Source organism: Amphiura filiformis, chromosome 2 (assembly GCF_039555335.1).
Source record: "Amphiura filiformis chromosome 2, Afil_fr2py, whole genome shotgun sequence".
In the NCBI taxonomy this organism is placed as follows: Eukaryota; Metazoa; Echinodermata; class Ophiuroidea; order Amphilepidida; family Amphiuridae; genus Amphiura; species Amphiura filiformis.
The window spans coordinates 39,980,509-40,002,231 of NC_092629.1; the positions used below are offsets into that span (position 1 = coordinate 39,980,509).

Below are 21,723 nucleotides of genomic sequence, written 5' to 3' on the forward strand. Positions count from 1 at the left end.
TGGTTTTATACTCCCAAAGTGTCAGGGATCATTTTCCCCGACTTACAGCCTAATTGGAGCAACTTCAAATTTGACCTGACCTTTGACCTCACTTGACCTTTGTGGTTTTATACTCCCCAAGTGTCAGGGATCATTTTCCCCGAGTTACAGCCCAATCGGAGCAACTTGTAATTTGACCTGACCTTTAACCTCACATGACCTTTGCAGTTTAATGCGGTCATATTTCAACATTTTACTTACCCCCCCCTCCATTATTTACCATTATTGCATCATCTGTAGAAACTATAAAGTGGGATTATTGATTTTCATAAATGCATCATGGGAAGGCGTGATGCAGTTTTAGCCAAGATATCACCCCCCCCCACACACACACACCCACCCCAACCAGTTCCGATACATTTCTTCAAGAAAGAAGAAAAGTACGTGTGTGCAGTACCAGTGCAGCACAAAAGCTTTTATAGTACTAATACCACTGCATCACTAACCTCACAATATTCAGATCAAATCTGATTGAATGAAATCATTTCCCACAATAGCCTATTTCACAACCACATGTAATAGCTTCTAATACCATTGCCAACTCTACATGTACAATTGTACATGTACAAACAACTGCAATCACACCTATTTAAAGATATGACTATCTCAAGCAATGCATAATACTGTTGTAGCTGTTTATATCTGGCATACAGGCATCACATCACATCACAAGTTACACTCAAGATATGTAACAAAATTGGCATCTGAACATACCTCAGTTTGTTTCGTGTGAATCGCCCACTTGCGGTTTCATACACCCCAACTGGGCTGTTCAGTTGAAATTCATACAACCTCTCCGGAAGACATTATCTTAATCTCCCACACAGGGCGTGTGAATTTCGAATGGGCCTACCTCAATGGGTGACTCCGTTTGTAATATTCACTCACTGTGTGGACGATTCCAGTCATGTCTTGCGTGAAGGGTGTATGGATTGCAGTTGGAATAGCCAAAATTTACACGTTTTGATGTATGGATTGCAGCTGCAATAGCCAGGCGGCGACTGGTATGATAGCGCCGGCAACTTGTGAAACCGCCCAGCCGTATGACATTTTCCACACGGTTGACGATGGAAATTTACTGAATTTAGAGAATGCACGGCACTCACCACCTAGCACTAGACGAATCCAGACGAAGTTTTACACGTTTTGAAGCACAGACAGCAGAACCATTGCTTGTTTATCAAAACACTAGACTAGATGTCTCCATGTTTTGCCCCTAATTATAATGAGGGGTGTGGCACATATGAGGCAAAAATGACCCTTTTTGACCCCTGTGACCCCCTGGATGACCTCCGATATTAAAACTTTTTAAGACTTTTGTAGCCACTGACCCAATACGGGTTGCCTATGCGTTTGGTCGAAATCCGATCACGGATGTAGCACTAGTAGTCAATTGTGAGAAAGAAAGAAAGAAAGAAAGAAAGAAAGAAAGAACTAGAGCAACTGTGCCCTTTGCAAGGGCACGAGGTAAGTTAGGCTGATGATTGTGACGATCTGATCAAGCAGCAATACTGTGCTGGATAAGATTAAGCTGCCATTTTGAAAACTTGACCTTTGACACCTTTATTGCCCCTTAATGATTGACCTTCAATGAATTGTAAAATATTTTAACATGTTTAGAATGTCATGAGGATCATTGCATTTAAATTTCAGTTCAATTGGATCATTTTGGAACACTTGACCTTTGACCCCTTAATGACCTTAAATGAATTCTAAAATGTTTTTAAAATGTTTATGTCATAAGGATCATTGCATTTAAATTTCAGCTCAATTGTGACGATCTGATCAAGCAGCAACACTGGATAGTATTAATTTTAATAAGACTGTTTCATTAATTGCCGTTTTAATATACCTTGATCGTGGAAAGCTGGCATTGTGAAAACTTGACCTTTGACATCTGTATGACCCCCTTAATGACCTTAAATGAATTTTGAAATATTTAAAACATGTTAAGAATGTCATAAGAATCATTGCATTTAAATTTCAGCTCAATTGAAGCATTTTGACAAACTTGACCTTTGACCCCTTTATGACCCCTTAATGACCTTAAATGAATTTTAAAATATTTTTTAAATGTTTCAAATGTCATAAGGATCATTGCATTTAAATTTCAGCTCAATTGGAGCATTTTGAAAAACTTGACCTTTGACCCCTTTATGGGCCCCTTAATGACCTTAAATAAATTTTAAAATATTTGAAACATGTTTAGAATGTCATAAGGATCATTGCATTTTAATTTCAGCTCAATCGGAGCATTTTCGGTTAAAATGACCTTTTTTGACCCCTGTGACCCCTTGGATGACCTCTGACGTTAAACAACCCGTAACATTTGTAGCCAGCTTCCCAATACTGCTTGTGCAGCAATACTGTGCTGGATAAGATAAGGATCATTGCATTTAAATTTCAGCTCAATTGAAGCATTTTGAAAACTTGACCTTTGACCCCTTTATTGCCCCTTAATTACCTTAAATGAATCTTAAAATGTTTTTAAAATGTTCAGAACATCATAAGGATCATTGCATATATAAATTTCAGCTCAATTGGAGCATTTTGAAAAACTTGACCTTTGACCCCTTTATGACCCCTTAATGACCTTAAATGAAATTTAAAATCTTTTTAAAATGTTAAGAATGTCATAAGGATTATTGCATTTAAATTTCAGCTCTATTGCAGCATTTTGAAAAACTTGACCTTTGACCCCTTTATGACCCCTTACTGACCTTAAATAATTTTAAAAATATTTTAAACATGTTTAGAATGTCATAAGGATCATTGCATTTAAATTTCAGCTCAATGAGTTGGTTAAAATGACCTTTTTTGACCCCTGTGACCCCTTGGATGACCTCTGACGTTAAACAACCCATAACTTTTGTAGCCAGCTTCCCAATACTGCTTGTGATTGAGTTTGGTCGAAATCCGATCAAGGATGTGGAAGTAGTAGCAAATTGTGAGAAAGAAGAAAGAAGAAAGAAAGAGGAAATGGCAAGAAAGAAATAAGTTAGGCTGCCCGCCTAACTTAAAGAAACAAACAGCAAGAAAAAAATAAGTTAGGCTACACGCCTAACTTAAAGAAACAAACAGCAAGAAAAAAATAAGTTTCGCTGATGACTGTAAACAAGTTCAGTATACACGGTCCTGTACGGAAATGCGGCGCATACATCGTCGGTACGTATCGCGGCAAAGATCAGAGAAAAATGGTGAATACGATCCAGGAAAAAAACTACGCATGACAGTCGGAAGCGAAAATATGAAAGGAGGGTATCAGGCGGGGTATCAGGCTATTTCTGGATGGGGAGACCCCGTCTGGACATGCATGCCGTGCGCGTAGAAAACTGGGTGAAATGCAACGTTCTACATGTGAATTTAATAATAATGCATAACATTTTCAAAACAAACAGAAAATTACATACCGGTATTTAAAACTAAAATTTTCTGGTGCAAGCAATTTAGCACACGTTTTCTTAAAACAGTTACATAATTATAGTTATCAACACGTTATAGAATTGTTTTGGATTATAAAGGTTTTAGTTTTATGTTTGTTGGGAATCTGTAATTTGTCAAGAGTAATGTAATTATGTATTATACAAAGTTTGTCATCGTTGCCTGTGAAGGATTATGTTCAAGCACTAATTGTTTACAATCAGGAGCAAAAGAACAAAGAGAATAAGAAGACCGATTGATACCAATTTGTACATTATACACATACACCAAACCCATTTCTGAGAAGTGCACCTGATAATTTCAAAAACAACCTTGTTTGTGACATAAATAGGAGCGCAGCATTTGATACACAGCTAAATAGAATTTTATATTTCATTCACTCACTAGGGGGGTTGTTAAAAACTTCCACGTCCCTCCTGAGTATCAAATGGTGCGCCCATAACTACGGGAGTGGTGTACCAAAAACACAGGTGTACATCATTTCCCCAGACAATACCGGTACTATCCGTAGGTTACTAGACCTTTATATGCACAAACGCACCGCGCACATAGCAATGCTCTAAAAAAATTAACTCTCGCAGATGGTCTGTGAACATAGTCATCGAAAGATATAACAAAATCAAAACAGCTGATTTTACATAATTATTTTGCTTGTTTTATGACAAAATGTATCGCAAATATTTACAAAACATGTGCAAAACAAATTTTTTGTTTTCCCAGTCTCATATCAAGATGTACAGTTTTTTACAACCTTATCAAAGTTTTATATAAAATAAAGCATGGCTTTAGAAAAAATGCGGTTTCACTAAATGACAGATGGGATTTTCTTTCGTTTGATAAACAAACATAATAAACAATTTAGCACAATTCACAAGCCTTATTCAGTTTAATGACATTAAAAAGTCCCATGCAGTCATCCGAGCTATAGAGAAATTACATTTTCATGTAAAATGTCATATTTTGTCTTGAATACACAGCTTTTGGCTCAACCACTTGCAGTCCATGCAGTCTATGTGTAAATAACTGAATTTTGATAATAATCTTCTGAATGAGCAAATCACTGAATGGGTCTTTAATATCAACCAACAAGTCATTCAATGTAATTATTACATTCAATAGGATCACGTGAAATATACAGTTGTATCTTAAAAGATTAGTAACAATATGGCACAAAATTTCTAAGTACAGAGTTGGCAAAAAAGATACATTTGTTAAAATAACAACAGACGCTGGACGTGGGCTACAGACACTCGGCTGCGGCCAGAATAGATACTTTTCGTCCCCGGTGCAAATGTCATTCACCATAGTTTATAATTATTTCAAAGCAGAAATAGGCAAATAGCACTCAGGTAAAAAGAAGTGCGAAAGTTTATGACGTAGAATACAAGCTCACCTTTTAGCTTCCATGATTCTGTCCGTTCAGGAAACAAACACGAAATATATTCCAGCATAGGAAATCATTCCCATGCATGTAGTAAAACCTTTACGAAACAAAATTACTGCAAAAGTCCACACACTGCTTTGTTCTAGTCTCAGGCTCTGTCCGACATATTCAAGCTCAAAAGCACAAGAAATCCATTCAGCAAATTGAAGCACAAAAGTAATTCCAGGTTAGAAAGTCTAGTTTCCAGGATAGATCCATAACCGCGCTCGCACTCCATCAGATGCAGTTCCGTCTTCTGGATTTTGGTCAGGATATGCATGGGTTATTATCCGAGTTTGACGGGGCGCTTTCAGCGGCATGTCCTGGCTCTTGGTCGCCGCGTCCTGTCGCCTAACTTAATGGTGGACGGGTCACGGCATATTTATACTATTTAAAAGTTATATATAAATTCCAATGGTAAAAAATCCTTTTAAATTCATATTTGTTCCTTGCCACGTTCATTGTTGCTATTTAAAGCTATTTTGATAACCAACTTTAGTGCATACACGACCCTTAATGGATTCAGGCGGATTCCGCCGGCGGTGTTTGCGAAAGATGCTGCAAAGAAAATCATAGAAAAACAAAATAATTTTTTTTTTAAGACAATAAACATTTCCAATGAATGAATGAAAATCAATGGTCATCCCCGGAGTCATCCGAATTAGTTGCCCGCGAATATTCCAGGTGGTACTGGTCTTAACACTGGAATTATGGAAAATGTTGTGCCTCATAACTGCTAAATTGTTGATCGACAGAAAAGATATACATATTTTAATAGAAAAGACTTGATGAATCCATCTGGGAGGTCAAATTTGGGTAAAAATGCTAATTTCTTGAGAAAATCCTAAAATTTTTTTTTTAAACTAGAAGTATCTAGGATCAACTTCACAAAAAATATTTGGGCGAAAACAAGTTTTTTATGATTTTTGAGCAACATTTAGCATTTCTTGATGACTTTTGGTGGAAATTTCGAAAAGTTGGTCAACATTTTTTATTGACCTTGGAAAGAAACTGGATGTCTTGAAGGTTTCACTGAGGAATTAATCATATCAATCAATTATAACTGTAATTAATCAAATGAAAAAGTGTACTTACAAAATGTTTTTGCAGATCAAGCTGGGTTTTATGTCTTGGTACTGATGTGCTATAGGAATTTGGTCCTCGAAAGTCTGATTTGTAAAACATTCCTCGAATCTTTGGTTATTCTTTTGTGACGGATTTTCTTGAATGATCTTGAAATCCCAATTTGAAGACTTACTTCGCATATTCCGTAAACGTGGAAAGGCTAACATAGGGACATATATTGACCGAATTCTCATCAAGTTTGTCGCCTAGTAGGCCTATATATTATAGGACCTATATTCATGATAAGGCCTTGGTCTGGTTCATATGAAGTTCTATAGGCTTAGCCCTGGTCCCATGGACGTGTGTTGGTCTGGAAAACCTTTAAGGAAACCTGCAAAAAAAAGGTAAATGTAATATAAAATTTTAACCAATATCAGGGCTTTGGACACAAATATAATTTGTTTAATGAGAACAAATCTAAGATTACAGTGGTATCTCTGAAGACACAGGCTATTTTATGAAGAGATTCATTTTAGTTTTGGAAATTGACAATGTAATTGTATCTATGATTTTTATTAATCAAAACAACGAAGTATAATGGTCATTGCAGCCTCTATACTAATCTTAAAAGATTTTAATCAGGGCTGCAGTTGGACTATTCATTGAATATTATCAAAATGTACTTACAACATACATGTAAATTGGCCATTGTTTTCTTGGTACTGCATGCGTCGAAACAGAATTTCATCCTCAAATCAGTATTGTCAATGTTTGTAGCATGTTTGGTCGATCGTCTTGAAATGACAACTCGATGACCTGCCCCGTTGTAATATTCCATAGTCTTGGTGTGGCCTTCTTCTGTCCGATGAGGTAGAAGATCGTATATAGCATCGTGCGATACCAAAGCTGTCGACTGTGCCATGTCCCCTGGGAGCTGAGCCGATATGTCTGTGGTTGTTATACGTGAGATGTGGCCTATACTCCTTCTGCCGCTTCAAGGCTAAAAATCTTGCCAGGTGATGGGGTCTCGTTGTGGCGCGGCGGTGGATGGAAGGGGGGGGGTAGTGGAGTAATTTCCACTACCCTGTTCCTGTTCTTGACATTTCAGAGCTACTATTATCTTTGAGAGGGATAGAAATAAAATATCCGTTTATTTTATTGATAATTCAGGCTGACATTTTTGCCTACATTTTCATATGAAGTAGGATTTGTTATAGGCGCACTAATACGCGCAAATATAACTTTCACTAAAATATATTGCATTACATATTGCACTAAGCATGTTAAGTATTATAGGTTTAATTTCACATATTGTATACTAAATATTGCACTAAACGTGCTAAATGTTACAGATTGTACTTAATATGCAGGTTCAATTTATTGCATTAAATATTGCACTATAAACTTGCTAAATATACAGGTTGTACTAAATATTAAAGATTTACTTTCAAATATTGGAAACTAAACATTGCACGAAACGTCCTATATAAAATGCTACAGATTGCACATAATAATTTATACAGGTTCAATTCCGAGGTTCAATTTCAGACATTGCATTAAATATTGCACTACATATTTATAAATATTGCACTAAATAATTACTATAGGTTAATTTTCAGACATTGCACTAAATTATACAGATGTGATGCTGCAGATGTGGGTACTTCTTCGTATACGGGTATCGATTCCCAGATTACTGATACCTAATTGCGATGAAAGTCGGATTATGATATGAATAATACGTATTAAGTACCTGTGCATAATATAATGCAGGACATGGTTTTACATAGATATGATCAAGAAGAGTGCCGCCAGCCGTGGTAGGATCTGTGATAACTTGATGGTATTGGCTTAAGGACTGGAACTCATTTGCTCTACCTCCCATTAAATTGTGATTGAAGTCGCCAACAAAGACTGTATAATCTGTATCAAGTAAATCAGTTTGTGCAGTGATGTTATTCATTTCTGTACAAAATGTCCCTGTACTAGTTCCAACGGGTTTGTATATGACGGTAATTAGCATGTTTGTGTTTCCATGTGTCCTAATTGCAAGTGCATCACATACATCGCTTGGAATGGGCACTACTGTGTAGTTGACACCATTTTGAATGTAAATTGCCACACCTCTGCCTCGAGTAGAATGTATTGCTTCTAAAGAGTAGCCTTCTATTGCAAGAGAGTCTAGGCTACTATTGTCTGTCAACCATGTTTCTGATAAACAAATAACATGTGCTTTCCTAATTTCTGTATTGCTCTTCATGTCTTCGATGTGTCGACGTAAGCTCTGTATATTATGATGAGCAATTATGAAATACTTATTCTGATCGATGGGTAGCATAGGATTGGCATTGGATAGATCACAAGTAGGCATCTCTGCAACATATCGTGCTACATCAGGATTGCAATAGATCCGGGAAAAATCACAGTTGGTTAAATGCATTCCCTCTAAAGTTGTCACTCGACTAAGTGCAACGTATGCCATTGATTCTTTGAAACATTTCATAGAAATCACAGCTTGTTCAGTTGTCAGTCCTTGGACTTTGTGAACAGTAACGGCCCAAGCAAGTTTCAATGGAATCTGTTCTCTTGTAGTACTGAAGTTTCTTCCTTTCAATTGAAATGTTTCCTTGCGTGGCATTATAGCGACACACGATACATACTCAGGTGGTATAACTTGTGATGATCGAACATTCCTTCCAATTTTGTCACTGTCAAACCTGACATAGACAGCCTTTGGCATGTTCTTGGAGTTACCGAATTCAATTCCTTTAATGGTACCAGATACTCCATTACAAAGACCATCAGGAACATCAATGTTAGCTATTAGCATAGTTCTAGCACCTACTGCTAACTTCAGATATGGTACAAGTGATGTATCGTCTTTTCGACGTGATGTGTCATGTGGTGTTTCGTGGACTTTGATCACTCTGCCACCCTTTTGGTCAACGTCTTCTGCTTTGATAGTAAATGTTTCCGTGTTTAGTGAAGCTAACTTTGTTTCATTGTGACTGTCAACATCCACGTTGAGGTAAAACAAGTGTAACGCGTCAGAAGGTGCTTGACGAATGTGCTCATGAACTATGCGGGAACGTAAGAGTTCCTTGTCTGCTTCTTCTAGTGGTTCGTTTTTTTCCGCACGCGAAGTCGGTTCAACATTTGGGCAAATATTGCATCATCCCGCTGTCGCATTATTTCAGTTAGTTCAACTTTCTCAAACAGTGAATTCCACAAGTCTTTCAAGGGTTCTTCGTGTGGGAAACACAAAGGTGTGGGTGGACTTATCGGTGGTAATTGAAAGAAATCTCCTACTGCCAGGATAGAGACATTGCCAAAGTAGGAAGTGTATGATGTTCCTTTGATTTGTTGTAATCGTCCGTGAATGTACGATAGCTGAGTAGCACTAACCATAGATATTTCATCTATAATTACAAGCTGTACGTGTTGATACTTTGTGCGGAGCGTGCTCAGACTTTGTTCTCCAAGAGGTTTGTAATCTTTGGCCATTCTAATACCTGTTTTTAAGGCTGTACAGATGGTTTGACCAGAAATGTTATATGCAGCTGTTCCAAGATGTGACATTAATAGCACAGTTACATCATCAGCGGACTCGGTCATTGTTGCAAATTTCTTTTGAGCATAGTAACTGATGCATCTGATCACATGCGATTTTCCAGTTCCTGCACCTCCAGTGAGGAAGATATGAAATGGGTCTATTCTGTGATTTCTGGCTTTTTCATCGCACCATTTAGCAACATGATTAAATAACTGTCGTTGTTTATCATTAAGCTGACGCATCATAGTCTCTGCCTGTTCTTCAGTTATATCTGGATTACGGGTTTCAATAGCACACCTTGGTAAACCTGCATCACGTTGGCCAGGTCTATTTCCTGGTTGAAGTTCAGGAACTTCAATTTCAGCTAAGTCATCGTCTGAGTCTTCGATTCTGACATCTTTTAATCTATCATCAATACGTTGCTGCTCAGATTGTGGAGCAATTCCTGCCCAAGCATCTTCCATATTTTCTACTTCTTGAAGTACTTCCCACGCTTCATCTAGTTCATCTGTTTTCGGTTCGAATTCTGACATGTTTTGTTCAACCACGTCTTTAACTCGTAGTCTGTCATTGTTGATAGTTGTGTATCCAGTCATATGATAACTTTCGTAGGTGGGAAAACTATCTGGCTTGATATTTGGACTCCTATGAGCAAGGTACAAACGTAGCATATTCATATGATACCTCTCACTGTCTTTTCTTTTTGATACCCTTGGGTAACGAATGACAGCTGGCTTTCCTTTACGTTCTTTCATCTTGATGCCATGGGTGTTCAACTGTATTAGTTTATCACGACGATCAGACGCTTCGTCATCATCGGTTTCATCATCTACGTTATCATCTGGGTCTTTATTGATATTGTCCGATTTGGCCGACACTTGATAGTGAGTTGAGTAAAACGTGGCCATGCACATGTTGTTGTACTTTGACGTACTTGGTCTATCAAGATATTTTTCAATTTGAGTAGTCTGCCATACTTGCTCAGAATTACCTGCATTTGCTTGTAGTTGTGTCAGAGGTAGAGATATCCGTTGTCCGTCTAACGCAGTTTGCAGAAACATTACTTTTCGTGTGCTATTTCGCAAAGGCATACTACAGATAAGGTAGACTGCTCCCATGACACTAACTTCTCTGTTTTGGAGGTAGATACTTCCAAGCTTTCGTAATTGCTGTATGGCATCATTGTTTCCTTGTGTTGCTTCTTTCTGGGCATTTCTGAGCAAGTCACCCATTTCTCTTTCTGATTTAGTAATGTAGGAAACAATATACATAACGCATGCATATGGATCGAGTACATATTGAATATCCATGTTGCCATTCCAGCAGCGAATCAGGTCTGGATTGTAATTGTTGATCCATTGGTCTTCAAGACGCCTTTTTAGGTACATGGTTTGCCGCTTTGAAAGCGTCTCTAGTGCCTGTTCAAATTCGTCTTGTCCAATTCCAGCTAAACAAAGAACGTCATAAAAATCTGCAAAGTCATGATCAGGATTCTGCAAAAGTTCCCAAATGTTGTTCAGCATATTTTTTGCTTTTGTTTCACGATCTAGGGTTGTCTGATGTTCTTCATCATTTTCATCTCTTTCTGCTGTTGGAGTACAAATGAATGTTCTGTCTGATGGCGGTTTTGGAAAATTAAACCGGCATGTTTTCCCGGTTTTTCTACACGATCTTGTGTGAGTTTTACTGTGAACTTGCACACTCGTAACAATTTCATGTAATTCAGGATCAGTTTCTGGTGGAATTTCGCATGATATGTATCTATCAACGAATTCTAGGACCTCATTATCTGGATCTTCACCCATTTGGGGGGCATTTTCAACCCACGCAACCATATGAATATGCGGCCAGCCACGTTGCTGGAATTCTGTCCTGTAGAAGTAGTCTTTGACTTTGCCAATAGGATTAGCTGGTGACATAATCACGTCATTGATAAATGTGTGTAGTCTTTCCTGAAACAGTTTGGCAGCTGCAACTGGATTGGACATGATGATATCGCAATGTTCATCCCATGACATATTCTTATGTTCCTCTGGTGTCATTGGTGGTTTTCCTAACATCTTAAGGATAGAATTATGTATTTCGATCCATCGTCTATCAGCAGCACTAAATGTCACAAAGAAAGTAGGTATTCCTAGTTGACGAATCATTGCAAAGATATCTTTCTTCGATTTTTCCCAGTATGCAGGGGTTCCTCTAAGTTGAGCCAGGAATCGGTAACCTTCGTCTCTTTTAATAAGTTGCTTCACCTGTTCGTGGTCTCGTAACATAGATGCTGTGATTTTTTTCTATCTGAAGTTTTTGTGCAACCTATTCTAGTAGCAATAGATACATTTGAATGAATTTGATGTACTTCAGTGCAGTAGAGAGCAAAAATATATATTCCGGGTTCCTGGCAAATCTATTATCAGCTGAAAAGAGCCTGGCATTGAAATATCTAGAAGGCGACAGCTTTTGTTCTCGGCTCTCGTTATACGTATTAGAACCATCTGGAAATTCTACTGGGAAGCACTTTGGCTCCATGTCTAAAACGTGTTCTGGCTTATTGCCTTGTCCTGGAGCCACTGACAAAATAGTGCTATCACTCTTGTCTGCTGCGTACTGTGCAAAATCTACAGCATGTAAGAATGAATACAGCGGTGCTGACGTGTTTGTAACATCATGTTCATTTTCATTGACTTCATTACTTGGGATGTTATCTCGATCAACAACATTGTCATCTCTGGTCTGATCTTCATTATCAGAATGATCGTCTTCATTGCTATCATGGGAGTGTCGCAAACTTGTATCATCTCCACACTCATCAGTGACATTATCTACATTCATACTATTGTCATCAGCATGATTGACCGATTCATCATTGAGATCGTTGTCAAAGTCATGAACATTAGCAACATCATCATTATCTTGGATATGATTCACATTGGGGGAGGTATCACTGTCACCTTGTGTAGATTCATCTCCTGAATCTGGTATGTCATCTTCATTATCATCGAAGTGGTCACTGTGAATTAACTGGTCATCTAACATGTTGTCAAAAGCTTCAAAGTCAATGTCAATATCTTCGTACTCAGGGTTGTTTTCTTTCAACCAAACAAGTGCTGATCTTATTTTACTTGGATTGACATCTTGGCACATGTGATGTCCTTTATATTCAGTTTTCTTTTCAGTTTTACTCTGATCAGACTATGGTCCGTTGGCAGTCTTGGTAAACTTTGGGCAACTGAGTTAACATCAGCTTTTACACACACTATCTGGCCATGAACTCCTTTTTGAGCACCCTTAATTAGAGATATCATCTTCATGAAGGGTATTGCTGGAGCTATTAGGTGCCTTTCTAGCATATTCAAATGCGAAAGTTCGGGAGGCTGATCCTGTATTTCCAACCCGTTAACTGTTGCTATTGTTGGCATACGCTTAGCTTTCATACTTCCATGACAGGTATTACATATCCATGTTTTGCTGTCATCCCTATCTTCCACTACATTTATATCTTCAATGGACATGCCAGGAGGGAGACTTTTGAGTAGAATCCGTTGATTGTAGTTTTCTTTTCTGAGTATTTTAACCTGGTGTCTGAAGTTAATTCTTTGACATATTTGACATACAAATACCAGCTGCATACCTTCTTTGCAAAATAATTTGAATCGTGATATTACCGTGTCAATATCAGAAGGCTTTCTTGACCTACGTAATTGGTTTTCCTGGATTTTTAATACCTTCTTTTGAGGGTCGTTATAAGCATCTTTAGATCTTTCGCGGGCTTGAGTACGTTTATGTCGTCCTTTCTCTGGATTTTGGTATGCTTCATGTGCTTCTTGTTTCTTTCTTTCAGCAATTTCTGGTTTCTGATATACTTCATGTGAATGTACACGTGCTTGTTGTTTCTTTCTTTCAGCTATATCTGGATTCTGATATGCTTCACGTGTTTGTTGTTTCTTTCTTTCAGCTATATCTGGATTCTGATATGCTTCACGTGTTTGTTGTTTCTTTCTTTCAGCTATATCTGGATTCTGATATGCTTCACGTGCTTGTTGTTTCTTTCTTTCAGCTATATCTGGATTCTGATATGCTTCACACGTTTGTTGTTTCTTTCTTTCAGCTATATCTGGATTCTGATATGCTTCATGTGAATGTGCACGTGCTTGTTGTTTCTTTCTTTCAGCTATATCTGGATTCTGATATGCTTCACATGCTTGTTGTTTCTTTCTTTCACGTCTTTCTATCGACGCATAATCTTCTCTTGCACGTTTTCGCTTTTTGGCAAGAAGGTTACTTTTCTTTTCTTCGGAAAGCCCTTGGTACCAAGTTTGCCATCTCGAGAGTCTGGGACTTGGCTCACTTATTTCATTTAGAGAGCTTGTGTTTTCCGTGTCCTCTTGATCTGATGAGTCATTTGTACGTGTTGGGAAGAAGGAACACCCTGGGTCACTTTCTGTATGTGTATCTTCATTAGTAGCAATGGGTATAATGTAAAACATTCTTTCAGCCAAGTGCAATTTGTTAACCAAACAACTCAAGTACGTATGCAAATGTTGAAGGTCTTTAAAAACAATGCAATGGCAGTGCCGTCTGCAATAGGGAAACCAGATTGATCTCGTGAATGAGAATCAAAAATATATAACCGCCAGTCTCTGAATTCTTGTAAATGGCCATCATGTAACAATCAACATTGAAAATTACCTTATTTGTAATACTAAATGATGTTTCCAATTCAATAGTAAGCGGGTCGCGTTCAATGTTTGGGTTGTCATCAAGCCTCCCGTACCTTATAGTTTCGTAACGAACTGTGTAAGTGCTATTACCAAGAGCAAAATTAGTTGGCAATTGATCACTCGTCAAAATTCCGTCATTAGCAAGGTCAAAACATGCTTCTAGTTTGGTAGCGGTAGTCTTATATAAGGCATCTCCATGTATCAACATTTCGTCTATATGAGATGAATTCAATATGCTCTCAACATGCTTGATACTACAGAGCATCGCTAAACTGTTACACGGGCACTGTTTTGCTCTTGATAGTGGGGAAAAACGCTCATCACCTTGATGGAAGTTTCCAAAGACCTTATTTGTTAACCCTGCTTCATGCCTTTCTAAACTTGTACCAAGTTTTTCTTTGCATGCTGTTCCGACATCGCACGGGACCTTCTCGATTTGCGTGGCATATTTGTTAGTTAGGCCTATTCAATTTATTCAAATACAATCGTTTTGTCCTTAAGTATAGTTGTAATCGCTATACAAATGAATTTCTCGTGGTGAAATAAGCTGTGATATATACAGCGTTATTAGATATTTAATGGTATTTTCCAGGTAACCAAAATTCGTATAATAGGCCTACGCCTACCGGGCAGTAGGGTGAATATAATATCAAGCACTGATTATCAGTTATGATGATTTTGAGTATAGTGTTCTTTATTCAAGTTCATATGTTCGTTCGTGATCTTTTTATGGACGAGGAATTTTCACAATATGAATAATAACAAAGTTTACTGAATAACTTACTGCAGTTTTCTTTTAATCAAGATATAATAGTATAAGTATGTATAAAGTATAAGTATATATCAAGTTATTGCACTCAAGTTGGTTATCGTCCTGGCTACGTTTATGTGGCCCCACAGCCTGGGGTAGGCACCTGAAGCTAGGCAACTTCGGTCTCAAACGGAAAGAAAGAAGGCAGAGAAAAGAGATGAGAAGAATATTAATGAATGAGATGAGTAAATGAATGATTGAATGAATGATCAGGTAAATGAATAAATGAAGGAATGAAACAAGCAAGAAATTAAGAAATAAGAAAACAAGCAAGTAATTTTCTTATTTCACGTTCACATAATACGAGGTTTTTATACGAGCAATCACAAACGTGTCTTGTTCAGAGCAACGCCACAGACACACTGGGAAAATAATTTTCCCATGGCTATCAAAGCAGGTCTGCGTGCACCAACCTGTTTTCACTCACCCAAACCACGCCCACGTCACTGTACCCTCATAGACATTTGATTGTGTACCACGCACCTATGCACGCACACAACCCCTTTGTGTTTCGCCGAATGTACTATGCGTGATGTCGGCTGTAAAATAACACTAAAACACTGCATTGTCCACTACACACACACCCCCCATATAAATACGTCCTATTCCCACACACATCAGATGTCGTGAAATTGGTAAAAGATTTATCTATTGAGCAAAAGAAAAAACTGAGAAGAATCATAGCCGCAACTGCCAGAAATGATGAAGTAAATAATGCACGTAAATAAGTAAATGATAACTAAACAAAGAAATAATTAAATGAATATAAAAAGGTCAGGTAAATAAAACTGAATTGTGTGATAGTAGGCTTTCAAACGACGGGAGTTCATAAAAAAAAAAGAGGTTCTTCATATCTCTGTTTATACTTTCCTGGTCAAGAAAGTTCATAATTTCACTTTTTCAAAATCACCCCCCGCAAAATATCATGGCTACACCACTGAAGAGGTTGCATCTTTTCTGTAATAATTTGACTTTCCTGATACAAATAATAGTTCTTCCGCTTGTTTTTGAGATTTTTTATTTAGCCCAGCCTATGCTATAGAAGTATAAACAAAAATGTTAGCATTACGACATAAACCAGAATCCAGACATACAATAATTAGACACTTTTTGTCAGTTTCTTTTAATTTCTTGACCAGGGACCCCCACCCCGCCTCCCACCCCCCTCCCACACACCCCCCCTTGGGTGAACCATAAATCTTTAAATCTATGAGCGAACACTTTATATATATTTTTTTTTTAAATTGCGTCTTGTCATCCTGTTTTTAATTATTGCATCAAATTTAAATCAAAGTCTGGGCCTATATGACGCTGCAAACGTTTTGCTCCATTTCCGATCATACTCATCATACTCAGTGCATGGTTTGATTACTCATGTCTTGACACTGTGAATCTTGTACATAACTATCTCTCTCTCTCTCTCTTTTAAGTTTGCCGCGACGTGTACCATGTCTATGCTGTTGTCACAGATTTGGAGTCAAATGGCAATGGCCATAATTTACTGGTGTCCGATAAAACTACCTTAAAGCCTTAATGTACGATTTCCGTCAAATTTCTTTATTCAAAATGTTGAAATAATATTAGTAATAACTGACAGGAAGGGTTGATGTCCATTTTAAGTTGAAGGTAAAGTGAAAGAAACCCCGCTGGCTATTTTGGCCATTTAACATGTAGTTCTATGGGAGGACATATTATCATAATTTTAAAATATTTTCAACATGTTATGAATGTCGCAAGAATCATTCCTGTTGAATTTGAGCTCAAGTGGACCACAATTTGACCGGCTCTTTGACCGGCTATTATGGACATCTCACACATAAATGGTGCATCACTGTAGCAGCTACTTTTCCGTAATTTTAAACATTTTTTGCAAATTTGACGTTTTGACCTCCTTAATGACCTTTGACCCCAATATAAAAAAACCTCATATACACCGAGAAAATGCATTGTTACAGTTTAAATTAAAAAATCTACTATGCTTAGTTATGGAGATAAAAATTCTTAAAGTTATTTAGCTTAAAACCGGAAATGACGTCTAAATGACTTTTGACCAAAAAAATAAAAATACCATGCATACATCGGGTATCACTAATACATATATGAAATTTATGTCACTCCGGTCTGGTTACGTTTTGAGATATAAAAAATGAACATATTTGATGATTTTTGGTTTTTGACCGGAAGCGATCCCTTAATGACCTTTGACCCCAAAACTGTAGACACCCCAAAAACCCTGGTTGGTAGCAATGCATGTGTGCTAATGACAATACTCTGCTATGTAATTTGTAAAGACAGTGATTTTTGAATATTTTTAGCTTTCAGACCGGAAATGACCCCTTAATGACCTTTGACCCAAATTCTGTGAATAATTTATAGGCACTGGATATAGCCGATGCATATGTGCAAGTGACGTCATTGTATGATGTAACATGTAGGAGAAGAAGCATTTTGAAGATATTTGGTTTTATACCGGAAATGACCCCTTAATGACATTTGACCCCAAATTTGTGAATATCCTATAGACACTGGATATTGCCGATGCATATGTGCAAGTGACGTCATTGTAGGATGTAACATGTAAGAGAAGAAGCATTTTGAAATTTGTTGCCAGAAGAAAGAAGCAGAAGAAGAACTAGATCTGGTTACAGATCTGGACCTAACCTGGGGCCGGAAATGCCAGTCTTAACTTAAAGTTTGACCTTTGACCGGCTATTACGGACATCTCACACCATTAATGGTGCTTCACTGTAGCATGTAGGGGCTTTATCCGTCTTCCATAGGCTGAGATACAGCTACTGTTCCGTAATTTTAAACATTTTTTGCAAATTTGACGTTTTGACCTCCTTAATGACCTTTGACCCCAATATAAAAAAAACCTCATATACACCGCGAAAATGCATTGTTACAGTTTAAATTAAAAAAATCTATTATGCTTAGTTATGGAGATAAAAATTCTTGAAGTTATTTAGCTTAAAACCGGAAATGACGTCTAAATGACCTTTGACAAAAAAATAAAAATACCGTGCATACATTGGGTAACACTAATGCATATATGAAGTTTATGTCACTCTGGTCTGTTTACATTTTGAGATAAAATTTTTTTGAACATTTTTGATAATTTTGGTTTTTGACCGGAAGTAACCCCTTAATGACCTTTGACCCCAGAACTGTGGGCATCCTAAAGACCCTGGCTAGTAGCAATGCATGTGTGCTAATGGCGACTCTCTGCTATATAATTTGTAAAGACAGTGATTTTTTGAATATTTTTTACAAATTTTCAGACTTTTACCGGAAATGACCCCTTAATGACCTTTGACCTCAATTTTTTTAAATAAGTTTTAAGCACTGCCACATGTTGATTCATATGCATGAGTCACATGATCATTGCATGTAATTTGTGGAAAGAGAAGCATTTTTTGTGAAATCAACATTTTTGACCATAAGGTCAAGGTCAAAGGTCACAGTCAGGTTAAAGTCAAATGTAAGGTTTGGCCTAATCCAGTGGTCATTTGGCTCAAGTATAGTTGAAATCTGTCAAAGCATAAGAGAGCTAGGGCGAAACGTGGCAAGTCACGCAAAATGTCACGCTTTGTTGCCAGAAGAAGAAAGAAAGATCCGATAGCATCACAAGACCTAGCCGGTGTCCCGGCTAGGTAAAGAAGAAAGATCCGATAGCATCACAAGACCTAGCCGGTGTCCCGGCTAGGTAAGAAGAAAGATCCGATAGCATCACAAGACCTAGCCGGTGTCCCGGCTAGGTAAAGAATTGAGAAGAGACAGAACAAGCCGACATCCGTCGTCGGCTTGTAAGAATTGAGAAGAGACAGAACAAGCCGACATCCGTCGTCGGCTTGTAAAGAAAGAATTAGAAGAAGACAGAACAAGCCGACATCCGTCGTCGGCTTGTAAGAATTGAGAAGAGACAGAACAAGCCGACATCCGTCGTCGGCTTGTAAGAAGAAGAAGACAGAACAAGCCGACGTTCGTCGTCGGCTTGTAAGAAAGAAAGAAGAAAGAATTGAGAAGAGACAGCACAAGCCGACGTTTGACGTCGGCTTGTAATTAATAAATACGCAAGGAATGTATTTATATAAGCTGGGCCTATTTTAGAAAACCTTGGTTCATAAATAATAACGTAATGTTTCAACAGTAGGGTTTCAACACAAATTAGGCATACTGGCAAATATTTTGCTGGACGGATGGTCGAATAAATACTATCTCTGCGCATTGTGACATTAGTCCCCATTGCTCCAAATGGATTGATTCAAAAAAGTTTATGGTACCCGACGTTCTACGGCTTTTTATAAAAATATGGCGGGAAAAGAGCAAAATTGAAAAGAAACGGGGTTTTAAATTGAACTTTAGAATTTGACAAGTATAAATCACGTTAGGTCTAAGGCTGTGCTAACACTTTTCTTTTATGACTTTAACCACAATTTTTTATTTTTTCAAATATCTTAAAAATTCAAGAATCTAAGCTAATTGAACAGACAGTAGTAAAGAGCAAACACGGTTCCGTCTGTGGGTCATTTTAATTTTCCAAAAACATTTTTTTCGAGAGTATTACAGTTCTTTTAGACTCACGAGGCTATTTTATTCCCCTGTATAGATAGATGCCATTTTGCGGACGCCACCTGGTTCAGAGGTAGGACAGATGTGGAAGAGATAACAGACAGACTTCAGGCTTGCCCAGTCGGCGGCTCCGCTATGATGGCTCGGTATGACTCGAAACTCATCGATTGGTGGAATCCAGCCCAAGCTAAACTACTCGCAAGCAAGGAATACCATGAGATATGTAATGACGTCAAAGTTACGCACGGTAAGCTTATAGGCGTCAAAGATCGTGTTACGCGCGGTAAGCTTATCACGGTAAGCTTATAGGGTTCAAAGCTCGTGTTAGGGTTATTAGGGAGATCGTTGGATAGATTCATTACAGGCCCAAATTGGAAAACCTCATTTCCAAGGAAAAGATCAGCCAGCAGACCAGACCATGGCCAGACGGAACAGGTTTATTTCATCTTTTAAGGTATGGATAGTCTTGCAAATATGGGCTAACCTTCCCCTGGGCCATCCAAAGTGCCATGAATGAGTAGGTACTACAACTGGTATACTGTAAATCCAAGTGTTTAGAGTTTCTGTAACACTTTTTAAACACTGCAAGGTGTTTAACTTTTCATTTACACAGTACAGGTATAGGACACCTAAACACCAAAGTAAACACCAAGTAAACACATGAACACAAAGAGTAAACACATGAGAGTATTTAGATTCTAAACATTCAACATGTTTACTTTTAAAATTGATTAGAAATTAAACACATGAGCATTTGCTTTCCGAATATAGCGATATGCACACAGTTTATACGGCAAGACGTACTAAGAACAGCGATATGCATCCAGTATATATACCAGGTGTCCCAAAAAGAGGTTACATGTAGATTTTTGAAAATAATCTAAGTTAATGTTATTAATATAAATATCCTTTTCATAGCATAATCTATGTACCCTTTACTAGTACCCCCGTGAATGTCAAGTTCACAACCTACGTACATAGCCCGCATTCCAGACATTCCTGACCAAGCTCTTTACGTGACATAATACAACACGAGGTTCAGTAATCCACCGTCACAGCCACCGTGCATTTGGCGGGGCACTTGAGTAGGCCCAGCCATAGCATGGCAGATGCAGTATTTTATTCTGATAAACAATGAATAAAACTTGTTCGGTTTTATTTCAAGACTTCAGTCAGAATGTAAAAACGTTATTCATTTCACTATTTTGATGACAGGAGATACAGCGTGCAGAACTGCTTTCACCGAAAACGTGTTCTCCTCTAATGACCATATTCCTTTATTTGTTACCACCAAGAGTCAAGAAGCTCTAAAACTGATTTATTTTCAGTGTATAATATTTAATTTTTCAATATGTTTCTTTTGTGCAATAAGTTCAACAATGAAAAATAAGAGAAACATTAAAAGTAATAAAGCACAAAGGTGTGCTTGTGTTCGACGTCCGTTGTGCGATATTTTGTTGGTTAACCTATCTTGACACCCCTATCATCTTGCGCTCATAAGTTATGTTGCTTTTAACATGTTTAAGATATGGACTTGAAACTTAGCAGATAGTTAGAAGGATAAATAAGTAATATCTGAAAAAAGTACATTGTTTGTTGTACGATCACAAAATGCGGTTCATTTTCTTCATTATGGGACACCTTGTATTATACGTCACTGATTCAATGATACGTGTGTACACATGAGCTGACATTGGTCGGATGTGTTAACAAGCACTCGATCGGTGAACTCTTAAAAAACCTGAGATCTTCAGTTTAAATATAAAAACTTAAATTGTACTGTAATTAGAGCACTTCAGGGTTTATCTTTATCAATCATGCAAAAAGTATACTGTATATAGAAATTGGAGATAAAATGAGGGCGTCGCTGTGGAGCAAATCACACATAATGGCTTTAAAGGCCTATTCAGTGATCCCAGCGCAAGTGTAAACAAATTAATATTGTTTATAAATTGCTTAAGGATAAGTCATTCAAATTGTCATTTAGTATTTTTGAAATCTAAACATCAGTATTGACGACGAAGTTGAAGCCCCATTGCAATACATGTAGCTAATCATGTAACTGCCTTTGAGTTAAATACACGGCTTTCGGCTGAACCACTAG

At 37.6% G+C, this 21,723-nt stretch overlaps 2 protein-coding genes across 2 annotated transcripts in view; both read left to right on the forward strand.

The window, feature by feature from the left end:
• LOC140146211 (uncharacterized) overlaps positions 1-21,723 on the forward strand; it is a 107,671-nt gene that overhangs the window by 49,607 nt on the left and 36,341 nt on the right. The window lies entirely within an intron of this gene.
• LOC140146210 (uncharacterized) overlaps positions 1-21,723 on the forward strand; it is a 62,733-nt gene that overhangs the window by 37,123 nt on the left and 3,887 nt on the right. Inside the window, exon 5 of the mRNA XM_072167992.1 lies at positions 19,657-19,866. Within this exon, the coding sequence (XP_072024093.1) occupies positions 19,657-19,716 (60 nt within the window). The 3' untranslated portion in view covers positions 19,717-19,866. The remainder of the gene's footprint in view (positions 1-19,656; positions 19,867-21,723) is intronic.